We start from the raw sequence: 25,831 nt of genomic DNA on the forward strand, positions 1-25,831 counted from the left end.
ATAAGAGGGTACATTAAGTGTGGCAAGGAGCAGAGGGAAATGCAACTGTTAAAGCCTAGTATAAATTTTGCTCTCTTTACTGAAATGCACTATTCCATCTATCACAAACAATCTTTAGGGGTGTCTGGGTAGCTCAGTTAAGCATTCGGTTAAGTGTCCAAAACTTGATCTGGGCCCAGGTCAGGACCTAGCAGTTTTTGAGATTGAACCCTGCTTTGGGCTCTGCACTGACAGCATGGAGCCTGCTTGGGATTCTCTCTCTCCCTCTCTTGTCCCTCCCCACCATGCTCTGTCTCTTTCAAAATAAAAAGACTTAAAAAAATAAAAAACCCAAAACCAAAAATTTCTCATTTTCCACTGCACTAGGAGTATTCTGAGATTACACCTTCTATTTCTCTTTATAAGTCCCTAGACTTCTAAGTCAGTATCCTGAATATAGGAAGAAACATTTATTAATCAACTATAAACTAATAGTTTACTTTTTATATGAAATTATGAAAACATAATTTCACATACTATAAAAGTACTTGTTTCCTCTCCTTTTAAAACTTCCTTTTTAAAAAAAGATTTTATTTTTAAGTAATCTCTACAATCAACATGGGGCTTTATCTCATAATCCCGAGATCAAGAGTCGCATGCTCTTCTGACTGAGCCAGTCAGGTGCCCCTCCTTTTCTTTTAAATAAAATCTGCTTGTCCCCTTCTCTCTGTCCCTCCCATACTCATGCTCTGTCTCTGTTTCTCAATAATAAATAAATGTTAAAAAATTTAAAAAAAATCTGCTTTAGGGTGGGTGCCTGGGTGGCTCAATCAGTTAGGTGTCCAACTCTTGATTTCGGCTCAGGCCATTATCTCAGAATTGTGCGATTGAGCTCCGTGTCAGGCTCTGCACTAACAGTAAGGAGCCTGCCTGTGATTCTCTCTCTCCCTCTCTCTCTGCCTCTCTCCTACTCGTTCTCTCGAAAGAAAGAAAGAAAGAAAGAAAGAAAGAAAGAAAGAAAGAAAGAAAGAAAGAAAGAAAGAAAGAAACTAAGAACATATTTAAGAAAAAAAAATCTGTTTGGGGTGCCTGGGTGGCTCTGTCAGTGAAGTGTCTGCTTCTTCATTTTGGCTCAGGTCATGATCCCAGGGTTGTGGAATCGAGCCTCACGTCGGACTCCATGCTAAGTGTGGAGCTTGCTTAAAATTCTCTCTTCCTCTGCCCCTCTCCCAAACCTGTACTCTCTCTCTACAACAAAGACAAGACATATAGCAAGAGGATTCCCGGTTCCACTTGTGTCTAAGATGCAGCCATATTTTTTAATTTGGGAAAGCTGAGTGTAGAGACATATATAAAAGAAGTTTCATATGTATTAGAACTATAGAATAAAAAGTTAAAGAAATAAAAACAAGAAGAACTTAAAACATTTACATACATTAATCCACTATAAAAGAAATGACTCAATATCCTAAAAATCTGTTTAATTCCATTTGTTTTTATATAACACACATACATACATACACATACTCCCTGTATCTTAGTTTTCTCAGGAAAGGAGAGATTTAAAAAAATATCTATAAAAAAATAGTGAAGCATGTCTCAAATCAAACAACGTGCTGGAAGGATATTGTTACATAAATAGAATCATTCCTTTATAACTCTGGAAACCAAGAACTACAAGGACCACCACCAACAAAACCCCCACAATCCTCTATCTATAGATGTCCACCAGGCAACTGGATCACTAGGTGGGAAGTATTGGATCAGAGAAAGGAACTCTTTCTTTCAGAAATAAAACCCACAACTTTGTCATTAGAGAACAAAACAAGCAGGCCAGCAGCAACTGTCAGCCAAAGGGTGGGGCCCCCGAGTCATGTGTTACACAGAAGGTACTTAAAAAGAACTGTAAGTCACTGCCACATTCTTTAAGGCCATTACCTTTTAGGCTACATTTGAGCTAGAGTCTAATCTAAACCCCATCCCACGCCCCATCTCCTTAAAAGGAAGACTCTTCTATTCTACTCTAACAGAATCAGTGATTAGCCCTTTGTTCCTCTGACCCGGAACAACTTCAAATAAGTGAAACTAAATTTATTTCATGACAAAGAAGAGTATTCTCTAGAAAATAGGAAGAGGGGTATAGACTACTCTTATTAAACTTAGAATTCAATGTTTGGCCCTGCGTCGGGCTCTGTGCTGACTGCCAGAGTTTCAGTCTGTGACTCCCTCTCTCTCTGACCCTACCCTGCTCACGCTGTCTCTCTCCTAGAAATAAAGTAAAACATTAAAAAAAAAAAAAAAGAAGGTATATTCACAGTTCTATCATCTTCATCACTCACCAGAAGTAAAGTAAAAGGCAAAAGATTTATACGATCTGAAGAAAAACCAGAGTATCATCACTCACCAGAAGTAAAGGTGCATACAGACTGAATAACTAGAAAATTGCCTTGGTTAATAAGTACTATACCATTCAACACTAACTGAATAGAGCTCTTAAAAATGAGCCAAGATAGTGGCTCATTCCCATTTTTATTAACAAAACTACTAGACCTGTTAAGCCATTTCTCACCTGGACTACCACAAAATTCTCCTAACTAGCTTCCAGCTTCAGTCTTAGGCCTCTAACAAAACCTATTTTCTAGACTGCTACTAGTCTCTCCTATTTAAGACAGAAATGTGTCCATGTCTTGCCCATGTTTAAAATTCTATAATGGTTCCCTAGGAAACAGGATAAAATCTGAGCTCTAGAGCATGGAGCACAAGGCTCTTTATGACCTGCTCCCTGCCCACTCCTCCAGCTGCTTCTGCTGTAGGTAGTTTCCTCCATACATCATGATATTATTCTTTCCCCTCTTTGCTTTCGAGTCAAACTGCACCATACTCAGCTCCATGAATAAGCTATGATTTCTCCTGTAGCTGGGCCACTGAAACTCTTTTCTAGGCACAGAACATACATTCAACTATCAAATCTTCCTATTTTCACTTATTCATTCTTTGGTCTTCACGTCTATTGTCACTTCCTTAGGAAGCCTTCCCAGATAGCACAGATGGCTTATACTAATCCTATTACCACTTTTCATAGTTTGTAACTTTATGTTACAGTTTTTGGTATGTCATGAGGGCAGGGACACCATCTGCTTTGCTTATCATTATCCCTGATGACTCACAGGGTACATATATATGTATCAAAATGTGAAGAGATCTGTTCCATCAAGTTGTCATAAAAAGTATAATTTCTAGGGGCACCTGGGTGGCTCAGTCAGTTGAGCGTCTGACTTCAGCGTGGATCATGATCTCATGGTTTGTGAATTCGAATCCCACATCAGGCTCGCTGCTATCCCTTTGGATCCTCTGTCTCCTGCCCCCCTCCTCCGCTTGCTAGCACTTTCTCCCTCTCAAAAAGGAATAAAAATTTTAGAAAAAAGAGTATAAAAAATATAATTTCTAATTTTCTTAACTCTTCCAGTGACACTGATTATTAACCAATAATGAATCACTGAAGGTAGTCTAGTCTTTTTTTTTTTTTCCAAACAAAAACGTTAGCTGCCTGTTAGTAAGGACATCAATAAGGGATGTAAATTTGAGTAAAATGAGTACTTCTAGATTAGGCTTTACATTAGAGGTGGCAAAAATCTTAGGGTAATTATGATTTTTTTAAAAAAATACAATTCTTCCTTTCTAGACTCTGTTTTCAAGATGACAGACTAACCACATACTGTAGCCCTCCTCTTCTAGGTCAAATCTCTTTATTTATCATGGAATAAAATCAGTGAGGAATGCCTAAAGATGAAAAGCAATTCAGATAAAACTATGGGAAAGAAACAGTCACTAAGAATGTAGGCAGGAGAATGTCAGTTCAGAGTGTTGGGAATGGCTAAGCAGGTAGATTTCTGTGTTCACAGAAGCACAAATGTGTGTGCACACACACACGCACAGGGTTCTCCCTTCCTAACCCTCAAAGCTTAAGGTCACACTTATGTAGGAAGTGTCAGCTTCCAGGAAGAAGCAAAAGTGCAGGAGGCTGGGTTGGAAAGGGAGGGAAGAACCCCATGGAATAAGAGGAATTAGGGAGCACCCTACCCTCCAAACATTCCATCTGTCTTTCTCCTCTCTTTACAACTAGGCAACACAAAGAGACCCCTGCAGGTGCTCTACTCTTAACCACAAAGCTGAATGCAATTTTTCCCATCTTGCTCTATAACATCAGCAGGTGTTTTTTTTTTTTTTTTAAGTATGTGATAAACAAATTTTAAAATTTATAGAGAAGAGGAAAGGGCCAAAGGATCATAAAGAAGAACCGAAGAACCCAGTAGCAGATTTGCTCTGTCAAGTATTAAGAATTATAAGCTACAATAATTAAGACAGTACAGTATTGGTTCAGGTACAAATAAGCCAACGCAGTAAATTAGACAACAGAGAAACAGACCCTGGCACACTTGGAAACCTGACAGATAATGGCTAGTATGGCAGGTCAGTGGGGAAATGATGAAAGTTTCAATGAAAGGTTGGCGACACTGCAAAAAAAAAAAATAAAAGTGAAAATGGATCTCTCTTTACACATACACAAAAATAAATCCAGACATTTCAAGGGTTTAAATTATAAAACACATACTGTTAAACCTTTAGAAAAACCTAAGAAAACATCTTTGACCCATAGTTTGGCAAAGATTTCTTAACATACAAAAAGCTCAAATGATAAAGGAATTGATCAATTCAACTACACCAAAATTAGTAACTTCTATTCAACAAAAGATTATTACTGAGAGGTGAAAGGCAAATCACCACTTCAAAAATTGTGTTTAATAACATTTAACTGACAAAGGATTAGTATACAGACATTAAATTTTGATTAAAAAGAAGGAAAAAGCAACTCTGTAGAAAAATGGATTGAGGAAAAGTTTTAACAGAAAATACAAATAAATGGGAAATTTACATATGAAAAAGAATTTCCCAAGTCCTCAGGGAAATGCAAATTAAACCCTAAATGAGATACTATCTCATACTTCCCAAGGTGGCAAAAATTAAAGTCCTGTAAAATAGGATCTGCAAGGATATTCAGCAATAGGAATATTCATGTTCTGTGGGTGAGAATGAACATTAAAAAAAGACGTTAGAAAGCAATCTGACAAACCCAGTCAAGTCAAACATGGGAATACCCTGTAACCCTACAATTTTACTCCCAAGTATCCATCTCTGAGCAACTTTTGTATCTTTGGCCAAGGCCCACACCAATACGTTTTAAATTTTGATCTAATATACACATAACTGAAACAAAAGTTTCATGAATTCATGAAAAAACTTTTTGCTCAGTCAGTTAAGCCTCTGACTTTGGCTCAGGTCATGATCTCTCAGGTCATGATCTCCCAGTTCATGAGTTCAAGCCTCATGTCAGGCTCTGTGCTTAATAAGCATTGCCCTAGAGAAATACTTGCACATGCCCTCAAGATTACCCATACAGCAGCATTGTTCATGAAAGTAACCCAAATGTCTACTGATAGGAGGCTGGCTAAATAAATTGCCGTATATTTATACAGTGTGCTAATATACATCAGTGAAAATGAACAAAACACAGCTACGTATGACAACATCAGCAGTGAAAATGAACTATAATTATGTATACCAAAATGAATCTCAAAAGCATAAAGGTGAGGGGTGCCTGGGTGGTTCAGTTGGTTAAGCGTCCGACTTTGGCTCTGGTCATGATCTTGCGGTTCGTGGGTTTGAGCTCCCACATCAGGCTCTGTGCTGACAACTCAGAGCCTGGAGCCTGCTTCAAATTCTGTGTCTGCCTCTCTCTCTGCCCCTCCCTTGCTTGCACTCTGTCTCTCTCTCTCAAAAATAAATTGTAAAATTTTTTTTAAAAAAGCATTAAGTTGAGTGAAAATGTAAAATGTAAGTCCTGGAAAAAAGCATACATTATGACTCCATTTATAAAATGTTCCCCAAAAGGCAAGTCTAAACCACACATTATTTGGGGATATTATATTGTAAAATTATAATAAAAAGCAAGGGATAAAAAAACTGCAGAATTCAAGATGGTGGATATCGGTGGGAGGTGGAGAAAAGAGAGAAGATGGGTGTGGCAGATGGGGGCTTCAGAGGTATTGATAAAATTCTAGGATGGGGTATAGGTAGAAGCATGTTTTATTAAAATATATACACTATACTATACTCTTGTGTGTATGTTATCACCATAAAACTAAAAAATTGAAGTAAGATTCTATTTACATGAAGTTCTAAAACAGGCTAAATTGATCAAAGGTGAAAAAGTCAGATAGGAATTTCCTTAAAGGAGGGAAGGAACAGATTGAGAGAGGGTATGAATGAGTTCTAGGGAGATAAAAATGGTGTATAATGTGATATATTGATAAAACGATTATGGCTTCCACAGGTGTATCCACTGGTCAAAACTGTACAGTTAATTTTTGTACATTTCAATCTACGTAAATTTTTACTGATTATGTATTCTTTTTTTTTTTTTTTTTAGAAAGTCACCAGTGACTATCTGTTTTTTTTTTTTTTTAATGTTTTATTTATTTCTAGGAGAGAGAGAGAGAGAGAGAGAGACAGCGTGAGCAGGGGAGGGTCAGAGAGAGAGGGAGTCACAGACTGAAACAGGCTCCAGGCTCCGAGCTGGCAGTCAGCACAGAGCCCGACGCGGGGCTCGAACTCACGAACCGCGAGATCATGACCTAAGCGAAAGTCGGACGCTTAACCGACTAAGCCACCCAGGCGCCCCACTGATTATGTATTCTTAACTCTCAAGTAAAATGTATATCTATTATTTTTTCATTTATTATTTATTTACCACTCAGCTTATGGGTAAGGGGAGAAATATATTGGAAAAAAATAGTTTTCTCATTCTGAAAATTCTGGATTGATTTTGCTTTGTAACACGGGGTAGCAAAACACACACACATATGCGTACAAACACACACAAAAATACTATCTTTGAAGTCAGAAAATATCAAATTTAAGTATTTAGAAATGACAGTATCTAGGAATGAATGGTGAGGACATATGAAAAGTAATTTATGCCAACTGTTTCTTTCCTTGAATAGCATTTATCTTTGGTTTGATACCCAACTGAGCTCATACTGGGAACTTAGTGGAAATTATAAGAGTTTCTGAGTGGAAATTATGAGAGTTTCTGGGTGTATGACAAAGATGTTCTGAATGTAAGCCTATCCAACATACCAGATAAATTTTACGGACTCTTGATGTCTCTTCTTTTACATAAATTCAATATCTATCCTGATGTACTCTGGTTGATTAAGAAAACTCAAGGCTAAGGAACAGAAAGCTAACTTCTGTAAATGAGACAAAAGGAAAAGTTTTCCCAATTACTACAGCAAATACGAAATCTTTCTTTGAAATACCAAACGAATTTCTTCACCTTATCATTTGATGGTTTTTACTCTTACTACTTCACTTCAGTGACCTATAAATATGTCTAAACAATAATAATTAAATACCTTTCCTGCTTTTTTCAGGATAAAAACAATGAAATGATATAAAGACACTAAAATGACTTCACATTTCAATTATGGCCTCTGCACTGAAAATCTATAGGAATTTTTCCAATTAACTTTCAAATCTGTTAACCTCTCTGTTAAAAACAAACAACAACAACAACAAAATCTAGGAAAACCATCTTTGAAATAATCTAAATGAAGGCTTTACATATCAAAAATGGATTTATAAATCCTTATTACCAGAGTCATCAATTTTAACAAGTCTCTTAAATATGTCCTGTATTAGTTTTCTTGACTATAAGATGTCAATAATATGGAAACCTTTTTAATAGAACATTTAATTATATTAATTCCCCATCAACACAATAGTCATTTAATGATGATTATATTGGCCATTTCCATTGGTTGGTAGGAAGGTCTTCCACTAAAAGCTCCCATGGAAACACTGTATCATTTTTCTTGCCAGACTTAATTCATTTTCAGCCTGAAAAATCACCTCTTCTAGCTGGTCACCCTGAAGTTGGTCTTCTAATTTCTTAACATCTGGTTCCACTTTAACCATACTCAATTTCTCATTTGTAATCTGTTCTGTACACTTTCTATATGTTGCATTTTTAGGAATTTGATCAAGAACATCAAGAATCTTTGTGTACAGTATTCTTAGCCTCTCCTGTGGCCTCTTACACAAAGCCAACTGCATAAGGCCAGTGGTCTTCTTCAGTACACCTGCCATGACCACACCTACAGGCCCTATATATTTACTATTATGTACAAAGCACTACTCTTCTTCCACTTGGATTTCCTTCTCCATGTTAACTTGGCTATCTATATAAGTAGAAATATATCTTTATCTACACTTATATCTATCATTAGCTATTAGAGCCATACAGTCATACTTAATGTAATTAAATAAACTAATCTCTAATTCTTACAATTCTTACTCTAAAATCCATTACCAGTCCATAATCCCCATCTAATTCTAAAATCCATAAAGCTCTGAAAACCACAAGTTCTTTCCTTAGGTTTGGCACCAAAACAAATTTAGTGACTTCAATTTATCTGAGATGACTACTTAAGAGTTTTCAAACCAGCTTGTGTGACTAGGCCAGTGGTTGTTAACTGGAGGTGATTTTGCGCTGCAGAGGATATCTGACAATGTCTGGAGACATTTTTAGTTGTCAAAACTGGGTGGGAGGTGCTACTGGAATGGCTTATAGGATGTTCTATAATGCACAAGATAGATCCCTGCATCAAAGTTATTTGGCCCCCAATGTCAATCTTACTGAGACTGAGAAACCTTGTACTAGACTCATGTCTGCAGAAGACACATTAATGTACTGATCACAAGTGCTGCCTCAGAATACAAGATAAAGAGACAGTACTAAGTATTACTACTACTGAAAAATCAGAAACTCTCTTAATTAGTTCTTTCTCAAATCTCCAAATCTCATTCATGTTGGGAAGCTATAAACTATGGCCCAAGTCTTAAAAAATGAAGGAGAGGATTACAGAAACTTATTCGATATACCAAGTAGATGAGTAAAAAACTTAGTTTTATTCTTTACTATCAGAGGTTAAGAGAAACTAGCCTTTCTAATAGTATCTACATACCACCATCAATTGTTTTCTTAGATCTGTTATCGTTCTCACCATAAAAATATTAACATATTGTTAAACTTTAATTAAAAGATATCATAATTGAAAAAAAAAGATACCAAAATCGGTAACATAAAATATAACTGAGACTAGTGGGATCCCTGGATGGCTTAGTTGGTTGAGTGTCTGACTTCAGCTCAGGTAAAGATCTCACAGTTCATGGATTTAAGCTCCATGTTGGGCTCAGAGACCACTTTGGATTCTCTGTATACTTCTCTCTCTGCCTCCCCGTCCCCCCGCCCACTGCTCTCTTTCTCAAAAATACACATTAAAAAAACAATAATAATAATAATAATAACCAAGACTTGTGAAGAAACTGTAGCTATTTACCTTTCTCTGTGCTTGAGAATATAGAGATGATTTTATTCCTGGGCTTTTTTTCCTCTGGAACAGAGGGTAAAGGTTTCAAACTGTGATTGGCTGACAAAGGGTCTTTGCCACCAGGGTTAAAAATGGTACTGCTCATCCGCACAGGAGGTGCTGGAGGCTTGTCTTCCAGTTCTCCGTTATCAGACATGATTCGGAATTATGATGTGGCCTGAAATAGATAGGCAAAAATCATACCGTCAGTAACAAGGTATAAATTTTACAGACAAGCAGTAACAGTAATAACTGTCCTCTTTCCAACTCTGAATTAGAAAATGTTATCCATTTAGAGTGAAATTTGCAAACTCTGTAAAACTCAATGAGTAAGAGACAAAATTGGTTATTAATACAGGTAATCTCCCCTAACAAAGGTGGTAAATGGCTACATGAGGGAATGTTTGAAAAGCCATGTCCAACTGAGAGGACTATGGTAAGTTTTGGGAAAGCATGGCAATACTAACATAGCAAAAGGTATTCACCTAATCAATCAATTCTAAGAGTAAATATTCCAATGAAATGACACACAACATGGGAGTCTTAAAAAAAAAAAAAGAAGAAGAAAGAGAGAATTCCAAAGAGGAAGATTATATTCTAAATGGCTAATCAAAGGGCAGGTGCCTGACAGGTCCATTTCTTTAGCAGAGATAGAATGCTTGCTATTAAATATATCAACCAACACCACTTATTTCAAAGAAACTGATTCCATGGTTCCCTAGTCTTGTGATTACAACTTATCCTTCATATAAACTCTCCTAAAGAATGAGGATATGCCACTGATGTAAAATTTGGTTTCTATGAAAATTTAACATTCTAACCACTTGTGTTAGTCTCTTGCAAGCTTTGCAGACAGTCCCACAGAACTTGATCTAGTTCAAAAGTAAATCCAGACTTTGGCTCAAAACCAGAGTATGGCCAAATCCCAAGTTTCTGTCATCCTGTAATGCCTTGTCCAGGCAGTTAAGTAACCCCACTTAATCCACATGACTAATTCAGTGGAAAACATTAACCCTATATATATATATAAACTGTCTATGTATATATAAATTCTATCTATATATATATAAACTCTGTCTATATATATATATGTAAATTCTCTCTCTATATATAAACTCTGTCTATATATATATATATATATATATATATATAAACTGTATATAAACATTAGTATCACAGAAACCTTATTTACATATGTATTTACATATATATTTATGTATTTTAGGACTTTTACAAAAAGTGGATTATACACATTTAAAGTCAGCAGTAAAGGGGAGGGTATGCCTAACTTCTAGATGAGGTCTGATATAGAAGTATACATTAGGACACAACACATCTCCCTACTAAACAAGATTTCGATTGGTAATTAGATCCTGATTTTATTATAGCTACTTAATGCATGTAAGTGCACAAAACTCTGTATATATACAATGTAAATAACACCAACTATATGTAGATAAAATTAAAAATAAATTTAAAAAATTTTTATTTGAGAGAGAGAACACACATGCGAGTGGAGGAGAGGGCCAGAGGGAGAGGGAAGGAGGGAAGGAGAGAGAGAGTCAGTTAAATAACTTTTTAAAGTTTTATTTTGAGGGAGACAGAGAGAGCATGAGCAGGAGAGGGGCTGAGAGAGAGAGTGAGAGAGAATCCCAAGCAGGCTCTGCAGAGTCAGCATAGAGCCCAATGTAGGGCTCAAACTGTGAGATATGACCTGAGTGGAAATAAGAGTCTGGACGCTTAACCGACTGAGCCACCCAGGCACCCCAGAACCACTGTATATCTGCCATAATGACAGTTAAAAAATAACCATTTTACCTACCATAATGACAGTTACTTTTCAGCCTACAAAAGAGGAAGAAGAGAATGTAAAGGGGGAAAATAAACTTTTCTGGGGATAACTAGCTAGAGAAAGGCTGGGAGAAGAGAGTAAAAAAAGATCTGTGTGTGTGAGAAAGATCTCTTGAAGTAAAATTAATATGGGTGGCCAAAGGAAGAAATGGGGGTGGAATCTAAGAAAGTGATGCAGAGGCCCTAGTCAGATGATTCTTCCAAACCAAGTGGTCACATCACATGGGGTTTGTTTGCTCTGGAGTGAGATGCAGCTCTGGCTGTTCTTAAGCGTGGACTGTCAGGTGTGCATCACCAGAGAGGACTTATCTATTGCTAGAAATGGAAGAAAGATAAGGCTTAGTAACAATACTTGGAGGATTACTTGAGAACATGATAAATCAATACAGATGTTTATCTCTTATGTGACCATAACATCAAGGCAAAACAGAACGACTCTACAGCAGCTCACTTTCATCTTAATCTCCAGTTACAACAGACACCGCACGTTCAGATTTTGGTAAAACTGTAAATGTTCTATATTTGTGCATATTTAAAAATTAGGATAATAACAAAATTTCAAAATACATTTACATGCATTTAAAGAAAGAAATGCACCAAAATATTAAGTCATTAGGCATGGCTAACAAGTAATTTTTAGCTTGATTGTAATTACAGCTGATTAAAAAAAATCAATATAGAACAGGGTACAATAATTATTTAGTGTAAACTGACTACCAACTGTATCCTTAAGACTGGCTCACAGATGGAATATGACTAGAAACTGCCAGTGCACCTTCAGTTGCATGCTGTCCAATGTTATGATTAAAAGCATGGGTTGAAGAATCAGATTCCTTGGTTGGAATCCTGGTTTCATCATTTATCTAAGTGTGTGACCCTGGGCAAATTGAATTACTTAACAGTACATTAGGGATCCTTGAAGACATGGCTGGTTCTAGGCCTGGGACAGGGAAAATAAGGATGACCCTAGAGTATCTTATATTATCAGAAGGTAAAGAAGTACTTAAAAGGATAAGGGACACAGGAAAGGGTTCCCAAAAGCCAATGCTGGAATGATGGGAGCAAAAAATAAAGTAGCATTGTATTTAACCCAAAGCATGAAATAAATATATACACTTTATATCAGTACAAATGAATAAATAAAATGGTGGGTTGCCAAATCTTCCTTATAAAAGAATTCTAAATAATAATTGTAGCTATATCCCCTCCTTTGAGTTAGAACTTAACTTCCTTCCCCACTTGAGTATATGCTGATCTAGTAGTTCAGTTCCAAAGGGTAGAGTATAGAAAGGGAAAAATAACTTCATGGTGGAAAAATGTGGCAAACACTGCATTAACCAAGTGATCAAGGTTAAACATCTCCAGTAATAAGTTATGTTGACGTCACTCACCACCTGATCGAATATGATGAGAAAGATACTTCACCTCTGTGGTATTCTTTCTCAAATTCCAGTCCAAACCCCAGTCTAATCATGGGAAAAACATCAGAAACCCAAATTAAGGGACATTCTACAAAAATTCCCGACCAATACTCCTTAAAAGGGCACTTGGGTGGCTTAGTCGGTTAAGCGTCCAACTTTGGCTCAGGTCATGATCTTGTGGTTTGTGAGTTTGAGACTCACGTCAGGCTCTGTGCTGACAGCTTGGTGCCTGGAGCCTGCTTCAGATTCTGTCTCCCTTTCTCTCTCTCTGTTCCACCCTTGCTAGTGCACTGTCTCTCTAAAAAATAAACATTAAAAAAAAACTATCAAGGACATGAAAAGCAAAGAAAGGCTGAGAAATTGTCACAGAGTAGAGGAGTCTAAGGAAAACACGACAATGTTATATCATGTAACAAAAAAAGGACATTAGTGGAAAAACTGGTGAAATCCAGATAAAATCTAAAATTTAGTTAACAGTAATATACCAATGTTGGCTTCTTTGCTTTGACAGACATCTTAGAGTTTGTATTAACATTCGGAGAAGATAGGTGATAGCTATACAGGAGATCTACTATCTCTGCAAACCTAAAATTATTCCACAATAAAAAGCCTATTTAAAAAGGAATTACGTGGGGCGCCTGGGTGGCTTAGTCGGTTAAGCGTCCGACTTTCGCTTAGGTCATGATCTCGCGGTTCGTGGGTTCGAGCCCTGCGTCGGGCTCTGTGCTGGCTGCCAGCTCAGAGCCTGGAGCCTGTTTCAGTCTGTGAATCCCTCTCTCTCTGACCCTCCCCTGCTCACACTGTCTCTCTCTCTCTCCTAGAAATAAATAAAACATTAAAAAAATAAATAAATAAAAATAAAAAGGAATTATGTAATAAGTTCCTTAAAAAGTTAATTATAGAATTACCTACAGTATGACCTAGCAATTCCACTCCCAGTATATACCTAAGAGAACTGAAAACATATGTCCACAAATAAGTTGCATATGCATGCTCATAGCATTATTCACAATAGCCAAAAGATAAAAACAACCAAAATATCCATCAATAGATGGACAAATAAAATGTTGCATATCTACACAATGGAATATTTGGCCACAAAAAGGAGTGAAGTACTAATACAGGCTACAACATGGCCGAACCTTTAAAATTTAAAATATAAGTGGAAAAGGAAAGACACAAAAAGACCACATACTGTATGATTCCATTTATATGAAATGTCAAGAACATGCAAATATTTCCACAAAGACAGAAGGTGATTAGTCGTCACTAAGGGGTGAGGGGAATGGGATGTGACTACTAATGGGTATGGAGTTTCTTTCTGGGGAATGAAAAAGTTCTGGAATTAGACATCAGACATTGCACAACCTTTTTAATATCTTAAAACCACTGAATTGTAACTTTAAAACAGTAAGTTTCAGCTATGTGAATATCTCATATTAAAAAAAATTTTTAATGATTTATTTTTGAGAGAAAGAGAGAGTGAGCACAAGTAGGGGAGGGGCAGAAAGAGAGGGAGACACAAAATCCGAAGACGCTCCAGGCTGTGAGCTGACAGCACAGAGCCGCTCCACCCAGGGATCGAATTCAAGTACCACAAAATCGTGACCTGAGCCAAAGTTGGATGCTTAACTGAGTCACCCAGGCACCCTGCTACATAAAACACTTTAAAAGTGAACCTAAAAGTAAAGATATAGGGGTGCCTGGGTGGTTCAGTCAGTTAAGCTTCTGACTTTTGATTTCTGCTCAGTTCATGATCTCACAGTCATGAGATGGAGCCCTGGGGCGGGCTCCGCGCTGAGTGTGGGGCCTGCTTGAGATTCTGGCCCTCCCTCTCAAAAATAAAAATAAAAATAAGGGATACAACAAAATTAAACATTTTATTAACTTCATGAAGTACAGTCTTTTTTGTTTTAATTAATTTATTTTTCTAAAAATTTACATCCAAGTTAATTTGCATTTAGTGCAATAATGATTTCAGGAGAAGATTCCAGTGATCTATCCCCTATATATAATACCCAGTGCTCATCTCAATAAATTTGCTCCTTAATGTTTCTTACCATTTAGCCCATCCCCCCCACCCACAACCTCTCCAGCAACCCTCAGTTTGCTCTGTATTTAAGACGCTGTTACGTTTTGTCCCCCTCCTTTTTTTTTAAATGTTATTTTTGCTTCCCTTATGTTCATCTGTTTTGTATCTTAAATTCCACATATGAGTGAAGCCATAGGATATTTGTTTTTCTCTAATTTTGCTTAGCATAATACCCTTCAGTTCATTCCATGTAGTTGCAAATGTGAAGTACATTCTTAAGTCAAACTGGCTTAAAAAAAACCCTACAAGTGGTCACTGCCTTAATTTGTGCTAAAATACAGGCTGTTTTACTTACCAGTGTTGCAAATGTCAAATCATTATTGTACTAAATGCTAATTAACCTGGATGTAAATTAAAAAATAAAGGCAAAGAATATCTTAGCATAATTATGAAAATAGATTTTTGACCTCACAGACCCCAATAATACCACAGATCACACTTTGAGAATTGGCTGCTTTAAAGTACATACCAGCTCTACACTTCACCCTAATACCCCAATTACTGTTTTACTGAGGTGGCAAAAGATGCATATTTATTCATCTTTTCCAAACACAGCGTTTCTATATAAAGTACTGTGTTCATCCAAAAAAATTTCTTTACTGCTCTATTTTAATATACTGCACAGCAGCTTTTTAATTTGCTGCACACATTAAATCCAATAGAACTAAAGAGGAGCTAATACATTATTTGTTTCAGAACATTCTTCTTGGTGATTATATATTACAGATAAAGTTGAATTAGCTGTCTCAAGGAAATCCCAATTAGCATGTTACTACCTTACAGGCAACCCATGTCTAAATAAACTCTAAATTTTACATTAAACATATGGGTCACTGATGTTCTTAATGAAATTACTCAAGATGACAAATATGATAGCAACAATTCTAAGTAATATGCCTCATAAGTGATTAGATCTTAGTAAATATAAACATGACGATCCTTGATACTCTGACATCAGCTTAGCTGAGGAATTCTTGGGATTTCTCTAACTAGTATCTATGTCTTCAAGTGCTGCTCAAAGGAAGAGGTTAGAAGCTTTAACCAGCTTCCTGAAGAGCTTCTATACATTCACGTTTTGCTCAGAGCTACCCATAACCAACAGACTGTGGACTAAACTCTGATATTTAGGGACGTTTACTACTGAATCAATCTGATATCATATGAATGCATCACATAAATCATCTGCCTCATTTTACCCAAATATACCAAAGAATTTTCTTTGTATATATATTTCTCCATTCTTAATTTTTTTTCGGGCTTTTCTCTATCTAACCAGATATTTCAATGCTCAGCAAGAATTATTTCCTATGTAAGATTAATCCTGTCTATCCCTGTTCAAAATAATTCTTCAAATCCTCTGAACAAGAATAATACCTCCACACCCCCACAAGCCCCTCGCATTCTCTGAATACAAGTAACACAGGAAAACTAATTCAGAGAGTAATAAAGCTGGATTTGAATTTATCTGGTCCATCTTTCTTATTTTATATGTGAAGGACCAACACCCCCAAATATAAGTAGGCTGAATCTAATTACTAACAAACTAAGACCAGAACTCAAGGTCAGTAACAATTCAATCTCACGCTGTTTTTTCTTAACCCATGTTAATATATTGGATCACTCTTGGGGCATCTGGCTGACTAAGTCAGTAGAGCATAGGACTCTTGATCTCCAGGTTATAAGTTTAAGCCCTACTCTGGGTGTAGAGATTTTTTTTTTTTAAGACTTCATTATTTTTTAAGTAATCTCTATACCCAGTGTAGGGCTCAAACTCACAATCACGAGATCAAGAGTCACAAGCTCCTTCGTGTCAGCCAGGCACCCCTAGAGACTACTTAAAAATAAAACCTTTAAATGACTCTCTGGCAATGAGTTGCAACCGTGCATCCTTAATTATTATTTTAGGTGTCTTACCTGCTCAAGACTTCAAGCAACTGAAAGGCACCACCACCACTACTATCATTATATACTGTACGGTCTCCTTTAATATTTAACACAGATCCTTGCATGTATTAAGACAATAATATTTACTGATTTATGGTACTACACTCTGTCACCAGAAGAAATATTCTTCCTAAATTTATTAGTTCTCTGTCAAAAAGCATTTCACTAGACAACATATAAACTACCCTATAGTACCAAAAATTTCTTTGGAAAGGCTTATACTTTTCCCCTAATAGCTAACTCATGGCCTTAGTCTTTAATCCTTTTCCATCAAACAGTGTTACTTTTCGTGTGCATTGCTTCTACTGATGATGTCAAATGCCTAAAAAGTAGTAAGTGACGATGTGATGAGGTTCTTTACGTCTTGTATTTTAGCCAGAAACAATAAATATAAAAAACTGATCACAATAAAATTCTGATTTGCCAATGTTTTACTCCATCATTACCCAAAAATGTCTTATTAAAAAAATGTTAAATAGTGCCTCTCTCCAAATCTGTTCACTTTTCACTACTTTTCAGTGAAAAACAAGTAGGCGAAACAAAAAGCCCAAAACACACTGTACTCTTCTAACAGGCCCATTGTTTAGCTGTGACACAACTCAAAAACAAACAATTCCTCACTTGTCTACTAAAGGAGACTAGGGGAAGCTAAATATACAACAAATGTAAAAAAGGAGTGGTGTCTGGAACTAGTCAGTCTTAACTAGTAAAAATTATTAAATTTTTTTATAATCTAACTTGGATCAACTAGGGTACAAACCATATACTGCTAAAAAATGATTTGAAAAGCACAACTTGCTTTATACTTTTTACTTACATTTTACATAAATACCTTATAAATGTAATATAACAATATTTGATGAGACTTCTAGCAATCTCTCAATAAGCTATGAGCTCCCAAACCACTGGCCTCTCTTCCCCTCCCACCTCACAAAAGCCTCTAAAGTCTTTGAGAGAGAAAAAAAGTATCAATTAAAAATATTCCTAATCACCTCAAATGTACAACACACGCCATGGAAGGCAAGCTCACAAAAGAAAAGGAAAGGAGTATTTTTATTTGGTGGCAATGGCCATAAGATTAGGCCTATTTGTAGCAAAGCCAGAAAGGAAAAGAAAATGGGGAAGAGATATAGAAAACACAACTGGGGCACTGGAAAAGAATAAAGAAGGAAAGTGGAAAGAAACTTTGCTTCAAATTCAAATAAATGAAGGAGCGGATAACATATCAAATCTATAAAAATAAGGATAAGTAAGGATAGGCTAGTTAAGATGAAAAGGATATTTCCTCAGAGCCCGAAGCAAAGTGAAACTAGTAAGAGAGTAAGCAATTTACCAATCTATTTATTATTCTTGAAAGATCTTTGACTAACCCCTGGAGTCCTTAAATTTCCACTCTGATGGCTGTCACAGGGGCTAGGTGATAAAACCAAGTCTGCCCCAACTGAAAAAATCTAATAGAAATCCCTTCCACATAAGACCAGGACCTAAAACGTATAGTCTGTATAAGAGTAAATCAGAAATGAATCCCTCTGGGCCAAAGGGAACAAGAAAACTTTCAGTATTTTGAGTCTAGTGATACTATGGAGTGGGGACTGGGGAAGAGGATCTATGAGAAATCCTAATAACAAAATATACGTTGTTTGGTCTGAATTCATCCTACCTGAGCTCCTCAAAATTCCCAAGTAGGTTTAATTAAATATGGTCATGCTACTGAATGGCAAAATCAAATGAAAAGAACTTTAACACAGGTCTCAGATGACACCCAAAGATAAAATTCTAAGGAAAAGGAACATCTCATAGTGAAAATTCAGAAAACAAAACAAAGCACCATGACAGAATTAGGCAAAACAGGCTGGTGAAACAGATGTGGAATGATTTGACACAGAATATGTATTAGAAGCTTGAAAAGGGGCGCCTGGGTGGCTTAGTCGGTTAAGCATCCGACTTTCGCTTAGGTCATGATCTCACGGTTCGTGGGTTCGGGCCCCGCGTCGGGCTCTGTGCTGACTGCCAGCTCAGAGCCTGGAGCCTGTTTCAGTCTGTGACTCCCTCTCTCTCTGACCCTCCCCTGTTCACGCTGTCTCTCTCTCTCTCTCCTAGAAATAAATAAAAAAAAAAAAAAAAAAGAAGCTTGAAAAAAAGCTAATACGAAAAATCACCATACAAAACTTTCAGTAAGGGATGATTCAGTCAGTTAAGTGTCCAACTTTGGCTGAGGTCATAAACTCATGGTTCGTGAGTCCAAGCCCTTCAACGGGCCTACTGTCAGTGCAGAGCCTGCTTGGGATTCTTTTTCCCCTCTCTCTCTCTTCCCTTCCCCTGCTCATGCTCACTTGTCTGCTCTCTCTCTCTTAAATTTAAAAATTAAAAAAAAAAACTTTCAGTAAGAAAACATAATACCTGAATATTTGAAGTTGACATCTGAAGTAAAAAGGAATGCAGACTCAGTGGAAGAAAGAACTAATGAACTGGGAGATGTAGGCCTCTTTAGAAAGTAACTAGAATGCTGTGAGAGAGAAAATATGAAAGAAAAGTAAAATTAGTAGGTTGGATGACGTAAGACATAACCATTTGGAGTTTCAGAGGAGAGGACATAATGAACGAGGGGATGGTTTCCCAGATAAATTAATAGCTGAGAAATTTCTAGAACTGAGGAAGGACACAAAATCCATGTGATGAAGAAACCTGATAAATCAAAAGCAGGATAAAAGTAATCCACACACATCAAAGTAAAGACATCACAGTGAAATTAAGATCAAAGAGAAAAGAGTTGCTAAAATCAGTCAAAGGAGAAAAAGGGTAATTGGACTTGAGCTTACTTCTTGATGCCAATGACAACAGTCAGAAAAAAATGGAACATTCTCAATGTCCAGAGAGAAGGTGACAAGATACTTCAGATTCAACAAAACTATCTTTTTTTAAAAATTTATTTAAAAAATTTTTTTTCTTTCATAGTTTACTGTCAACTTGGTTTCCATATAACACCCAGTGCTCATCCCCAAAAGCGCTCTCCTCCATGCCCATCATCCCTCTTCTCCTCCCTCCCACCCCCATCAGCCCTCAGTTTGTTCTCAGTATTCAAGAGTCTTTCATGCAGGGTTTGCCTCCCTCCCTCTCCCCCACTGTTTTTCCCCTTCTCCTCCCCCATGGTCCTACGTTAAGTTCCTCCTAATCCTCCTATACGTGCAAACATATGGTATCTGTCCCTCTCTGCCTGACTTACTTCGCTCAGCATAACACCCTCAAGTTCCATTCACGGTGCTACAAATGGCCAGATTTCATTCTTTCTCACTGCCATGTGGTATTCCACTGGATAAGTAAACCACATCTTCTTGATCCATTCGTCCGTTGATGGACACTTAGGCTCTTTCCATGTTTTGGCTATTGTTGAGAGTGCTGCTGTGAATATTGGGGTACATGTGCCCCTACGCATCAGCATTCCTGTATCCCTTGGGTAAATTCCTAGCAGTTCTATTGCTGGGTATTAGGGGAGTTCTAGTGTTAATTTTTTGAGGAACCTCCACCCTGTTTTCCAGAGGGGCTGCACCAGTTTACTCCCACCAACAGTGTAAGAGGGTGCCCGGTTCTCCACATCCTCGCCAGCATCTAGAGCCTCCTGATTTGTTCATCTTCGCCACTCTGACCAGCGCGAGGTGGTATCTCAGTTTGGTTTTGATTTGTATTTCCCTAATGAGGAGGGATGCTGAGCATCGTTTCATGTGTCTGTTCGCCATCTGGATGTCCTCTTTGAGAAGTGTCTGTTCATGTCTTCTGCCCATTTCTTTACTGGATTATTTGTTTTTCGGGTGTGGAGTTTGGTGAGTTCCTTACAGATTTTGGATACTAGCCCTTTATCTGATATGTCATTTGCAACTATCTTTTCCCATTCCGTAGGTTGCCTATTAGTTTAATAGATTGTTTCCATTGCAATGCAGAAGCTTTTAATCTTGATGAGGTCCCAATAGTTCATTTTTGCTCTTGATTCCCTTGCCTTTGGGGATGTGTCAAGTAAGAAATTGCTGTGGCTGAGGTCAAGGAGGTTGTTTCCTGCTTTCTCCTCTAGGGTTTTGATGGTTTCCTGTCTCACATTCAGGTCCTTTATCCATTTTGAGTTTATTTTTGTGTATGGTGTGAGAAAATGATCTAGTTTCATTCTTCTGCATGTGGCTGTCCAATTCTTCCAGCAGAAGAGGATTGATTTCCATTGGAAATCTTTTTTCCATTGGATACTCTTTCCTTCTTTGTCAAAGATTAGTTGGCTATACATTTGTGGGTCCAGTTCTGAGTTCTCTATTCTATTCCATTGATCTATGTGTCTGTTTTTGTGCCCCAGTCAGAAGTTCTTTGAAATGATGCCGTCAGCCTTGACCAGAGAGTAAAGCCATTTCTCTAACCCATCCTGCAAAAAGCCATTTCTCTATCCCATAGATAGCATAGGTTCTAAACTGGCCATTGAACCTGCCTGTCAACTTGTCTGCCCAGCCATGTTCATGTGAATTGATGTGTGGTCCTTGGCGCCGATGACGTGGTTGCTAGTGGAGCATTTCTGCCACATGTACAGGTCGATGAACTTGCTGGCATCGACATGCCTGCTGAGCATGTGCCTACTGTCACCACCACTAGCACGAGTGCAGAAGTTATTCTTTATAAGAGTTCTTTATATATTCTGGATATAATTTTTGTCAATTTACTTCTGTTGCAGATATCTCCTGGTTTGTGGCATGTCTTTTTGTAGTATAGAATGTAGTCATAGTTATCAATCTTTTCCTTTAGAGTCATAAAAGATATTCTTCTACATAAAGTTATCCTCCTATGTAATTTTCTAAAAATGAGAATTTTGCCTTTCACATTAAATCTTTAATCCATCTAAAAAAAATTGTGTGTGATATAAGGTAGGGATCTTTTTTTCACCTGGACTCACCAGAAGGCAGAGCTTGCAGAAGGCCTGTGTATCTTTTCATTATTAGGAAGAATATATTCCCAGGGAACAGAAGTATGGGAAAGAGGGAGTGGAGAATAGAAAGAGTGGTAGCCCATTTGGAAGTGTAACTGATCGCTCAGTCCCATTGCACTGTCCTCTAGGAAGTTACAGAAAGTCAGTCCCAGGACATCCAACACAGGATAGAAAAAGGATCTGTCTAATGAGATGGGTCTCTTCTCATCACTGTCGGTCACAGGTCCACCCCTGCACTACCAGGCTGCACATGTGTGGGTGGCAGTGTGTGCAGCTCAGGAATGAAGAGAGGTGTTGTTATGTTGTGCGTGCCTTTAAAAAATGGCCACCTCCAATATAGAGCTGGTTGCTGGAGTAGCAGCTTGAACAAGAGGCAGGTGAGGCTAAAGGATTGGAAAAGATGCATAAGTGGTATGGTCTCTGGTACAGTAACCAATTTCTTAGATAAAAAATGTTCATATCAGGGCAGGTCTCTCCACATGATTCTATTTCAGGAGTGTCTTTGCTACTCCTGAGACTTTGTTTTTCCACACAGATTTTAGAATTAGCTGTCCAGTGTTTCATAAAATCCATTTGAGATTTTGATTAAGATTACTTTGGTATTTTTTGTTTTATTTTTAAATTTATTTATTTATTTTAGAGAGAGTGCACAAGCAGGGGAGGAGGCAGTGGCAGGGGGGAAAGAGGGAGAAAGAGGGAGAGAGAGGGAGAGAGAGGGAGAGAGAGAGAGAGAGGATGAATCCTAAGCAGGCTTCACACTCAGCACGGAGCCCCACACAGGGCTCAGTCCCACAACCCTGGGATCACAACCTGAGACCAAATCAAGAGTCAGATACTCAACTGACTGAGTCATACAGGTGCCACTGATTAAGATTACTTTGAATCTGTAGATTAATTTGAGGAAATTTGAGATTTCTATGATGTTGACATATATGGATATAACATGTGGCCAGGTGCTGTTACGGAATAAAGAGAGAGATAAAATTAGTACCTTCTCACAAAGAGAGTTTAGTAGAGGAAATATGGTACATCATAATAGCTCATAACAGAAGCAGTGTCATAATATGGTTAATAAGTATTTGCTAAATGTGTAATACATATAATAATGAGAAAACTTCCCATTTTAGATGTTGTAACCCCTAATAAGAATAGAAGAAAATGGGAATTTTCAAACACTGCCGAATTACGTTTATTTCTGTACAATGGTCTTTGTTTCATTTGACAGTAAAGCTAAATAAGTTTCATGTATTGTCTATGAGGTGAAAAATGCAAGGACATTTTTAGTGGCCAATGTATTATTAGTTCGGGTCTCTTTGGTATCTTATTTATTTCAAGTAGTAGTATTCATTCTACTTTTGGTGGTGATTGTATATAACTTAGAAAGTTCCAAAATCAAATGTACAAAGCAAGATATATTCAGAGAAGTCTAACTTTTAATTCAATCCCCTCCAAGGCAGAAGGAGAGGGAGAAAGAATCTTTTTTTTTTTTTTTTAATTGAGGGAGGGAAGAGAGGGAAGGGGGGAGAATCCCAAGCAGGTTCTGTGCTGTCAGTGTAGAGACTGATGTGGGGCTCGATCCCATAAACCTCCCACAAACCATGAGATGGTGACTCAAGGCAAAATCAGCGCTTAACTGACTGAGCCATTCAGGTGCCCCAGTCCCCTCCATTTTGTTCCCTTCCTCCCCCCCAGAGTAACCATTAAAACATTATGGTTTATACTCCCATTAAAAAGATAATAATAAGCACTTGTGTTAGTGTATATATGCATGTCTCTGTATTGACATGCCTTTTCTTTACGTTAGGTAAATGGTAGCATATGATACCTACATTTTCCACCCATCTTGCATTTTTGTTAGTAGTATACCCTGAGATCACTCCATGGGATAGTGATTTTCTCATTCATTTTCACAGCTTTATAACATATAATACTTTAGTGGGTGATACATCATAGCTAATTAAACCAGTCTCCTATTTATTACTGTTTGAGATGCTTCTAGTATTTTGCTGTTACAGGTAATACAACCCATTATTATGTATAATAATGTATTCTTATATATTTTTTATATATGTTTGTTATATTCATTATAAGAAACAAAAGGAAAACTATAATATACATTTGTAAATACTTGATCACAGCTACTCTAAAAATCAGTATGAAGTGCCTATATCTATCTGTTCATAGGCTTGGCTTTAATGTAGTCTCATGTAGAAGTACTGCCATTGATGACTCAACCAGCATGAGCATGTTGCTTTAAGTGATACAATATTACATATGGTAAAAGTAAAAGTGAACTGAGCAAGACCAAGGTCTGGGTTTCATAATGGTTGTACGGCTAGAAAATTCAGTGAGAGTTAAAACTGTAAATAAATATATTTTATATGTAAAAAGGAACTCTGCTCTAGGTTCAGATAATTGTGTGTGTGTGTGTGTGCGTGTGTGCGTGTGTGTGTGTGTGTAATTATAAACTACTGCATGGTGGGATATTCAAGAGTTGTGAGGACTTGCTGGCCCATTGCAAAATACTGGTTATCTGTGATCTCTGCTCACTAAATACCAGTAGAAGCCCTTTTAATTCCTATAAGTGTTTATAAAGTAAAATTTCAGAACTCAAAATATCCTTAAGTGTTTTAATCACATCCTGCAAGTGTGTGTCTGTGTGTGTGTGTGTGTGTGTGTGGTAAAATATACATAACATAAAACTTACCATTTTCAAAACTTTTTTATCATTTCAAACAGAAACTCTGTACTCATTAAACAATAAGTCCCCATTTCACTCTACCCCCAGGTCCTGGTGATCGCTGTTCTTTCTATCTCTATGAATTTGCCCACTCTAGATGCCTCATGGAAGTGAATTATACACTATTTGGCCTTTTGTGTCTGGCTCACTCTACTTAAATGTTTTCAAAGTTGATGCTTATTAGAGCACATAACAAATTTCACTTCTTTTTTAAAGATGCACATACTCTACAGTAGGTATATACCACATTTTGTTTATTCAATTCTGTAAGTTTTGATGCATAGCTTTTTCACTCTCATTCTTTTGAAAACTTTCTTTGTCTCAAAATATTTTTATTTTGTCCGCATTTTACTTTAAAGATAGTTTTGTTGATGGAGCACCTGGGTGGCTTAGTCGGTTAAGCGTCCAACTTTCGCTTAGGTCATGATCTTGCGGTTTGTGGGTTCGAGCCCTGTGTTGGGCTCTGTGCTGACTGCCAGCTCAGAGCCTGGAGCCTGTTTCAGTCTGTGACTCCCTTTCTCTCTGACCCTTCCCTGCTCACACTGTCTCTCTCTCTCTCTCTCTCCTAGAAATAAATAAAACATTAAAAAAAATGTTTAAAGATAGTTTTATTGAATACTCATATCGGACAAACTGGACTTTAAAGTAAAGGCAGTAACAAGGGATGAAGAAGGGCATTATATAATAATTATAGGGTCTATCCATCAGGAAGAGATAACAATTATAAATGTCTACACACCAAATATGGGAGCACCCAAATACATAAAACAATCACAAACAGAAACAATCTTATGGATAAGAATGTGCTAATAGTAGGTGACTTTAATACTCTACTTACAGCAATGGATAGATCAACTAGACAGAAATCACTAAAGAACAGTGGACTTGAACGACATATTGGACCAGATGGATTTGACAGATATATTTAGAACTCTACATCCTGAAGCCATGAAATTCACTTTCTTCTCAAGTGCCCCTGGCACATTCTCCAAGATAGATCACATACTGGGTCATAAAGCAGCCCTCAAAAAATATAAAAGAACTGAGATCATACCATGCACAGTTTCAGATCACAATGCTATCAAACTTGAAATCAATCACTGGAAAAAGTCTGGAAAACCTCCAAACACATGGAGGTTAAAGAACACCCTACTAAAGAACGAATGGGCCAATCAAGCGACTAGAGAAGAAATTTAAAAATATATGGAAACAAGTGAAAATGAAAATTCAACTATCCAAACTCTTTGGGAAGTGGCAAAGGCAGTCCTAAGAGGAAAGTACATTGCACTCCAGGCATATTTCAAAAAACTGGAAAAAGTACAAATACAAAATCTAACAGCACACCTAAAGGAACTAGAA

General features: G+C 37.2%; 2 protein-coding genes across 3 annotated transcripts in view; both read right to left on the reverse strand.

The window, feature by feature from the left end:
* PAK2 (p21 (RAC1) activated kinase 2) overlaps positions 1-25,831 on the reverse strand; it is a 131,285-nt gene that overhangs the window by 38,459 nt on the left and 66,995 nt on the right. For both annotated transcript variants that reach the window (XM_039250886.1, XM_039250885.1), the window contains exon 2: positions 9,441-9,648. In XM_039250886.1, coding sequence (XP_039106817.1) covers positions 9,441-9,627 — 187 coding nt within the window. In that variant the 5' untranslated portion in view covers positions 9,628-9,648. The remainder of the gene's footprint in view (positions 1-9,440; positions 9,649-25,831) is intronic.
* Positions 7,879-8,187, reverse strand: LOC120244386 (NADH dehydrogenase [ubiquinone] 1 alpha subcomplex subunit 5-like). The gene has a single exon (XM_039250891.1). The coding sequence runs from the start codon at positions 8,185-8,187 to the stop codon at positions 7,879-7,881; it is 309 nt and encodes a 102-aa protein (XP_039106822.1).

This window comes from Hyaena hyaena, unplaced genomic scaffold (genome assembly GCF_003009895.1).
Source record: "Hyaena hyaena isolate Hyena2069 unplaced genomic scaffold, ASM300989v1 scaffold_382, whole genome shotgun sequence".
Taxonomy (NCBI): domain Eukaryota; kingdom Metazoa; phylum Chordata; class Mammalia; order Carnivora; family Hyaenidae; genus Hyaena; species Hyaena hyaena.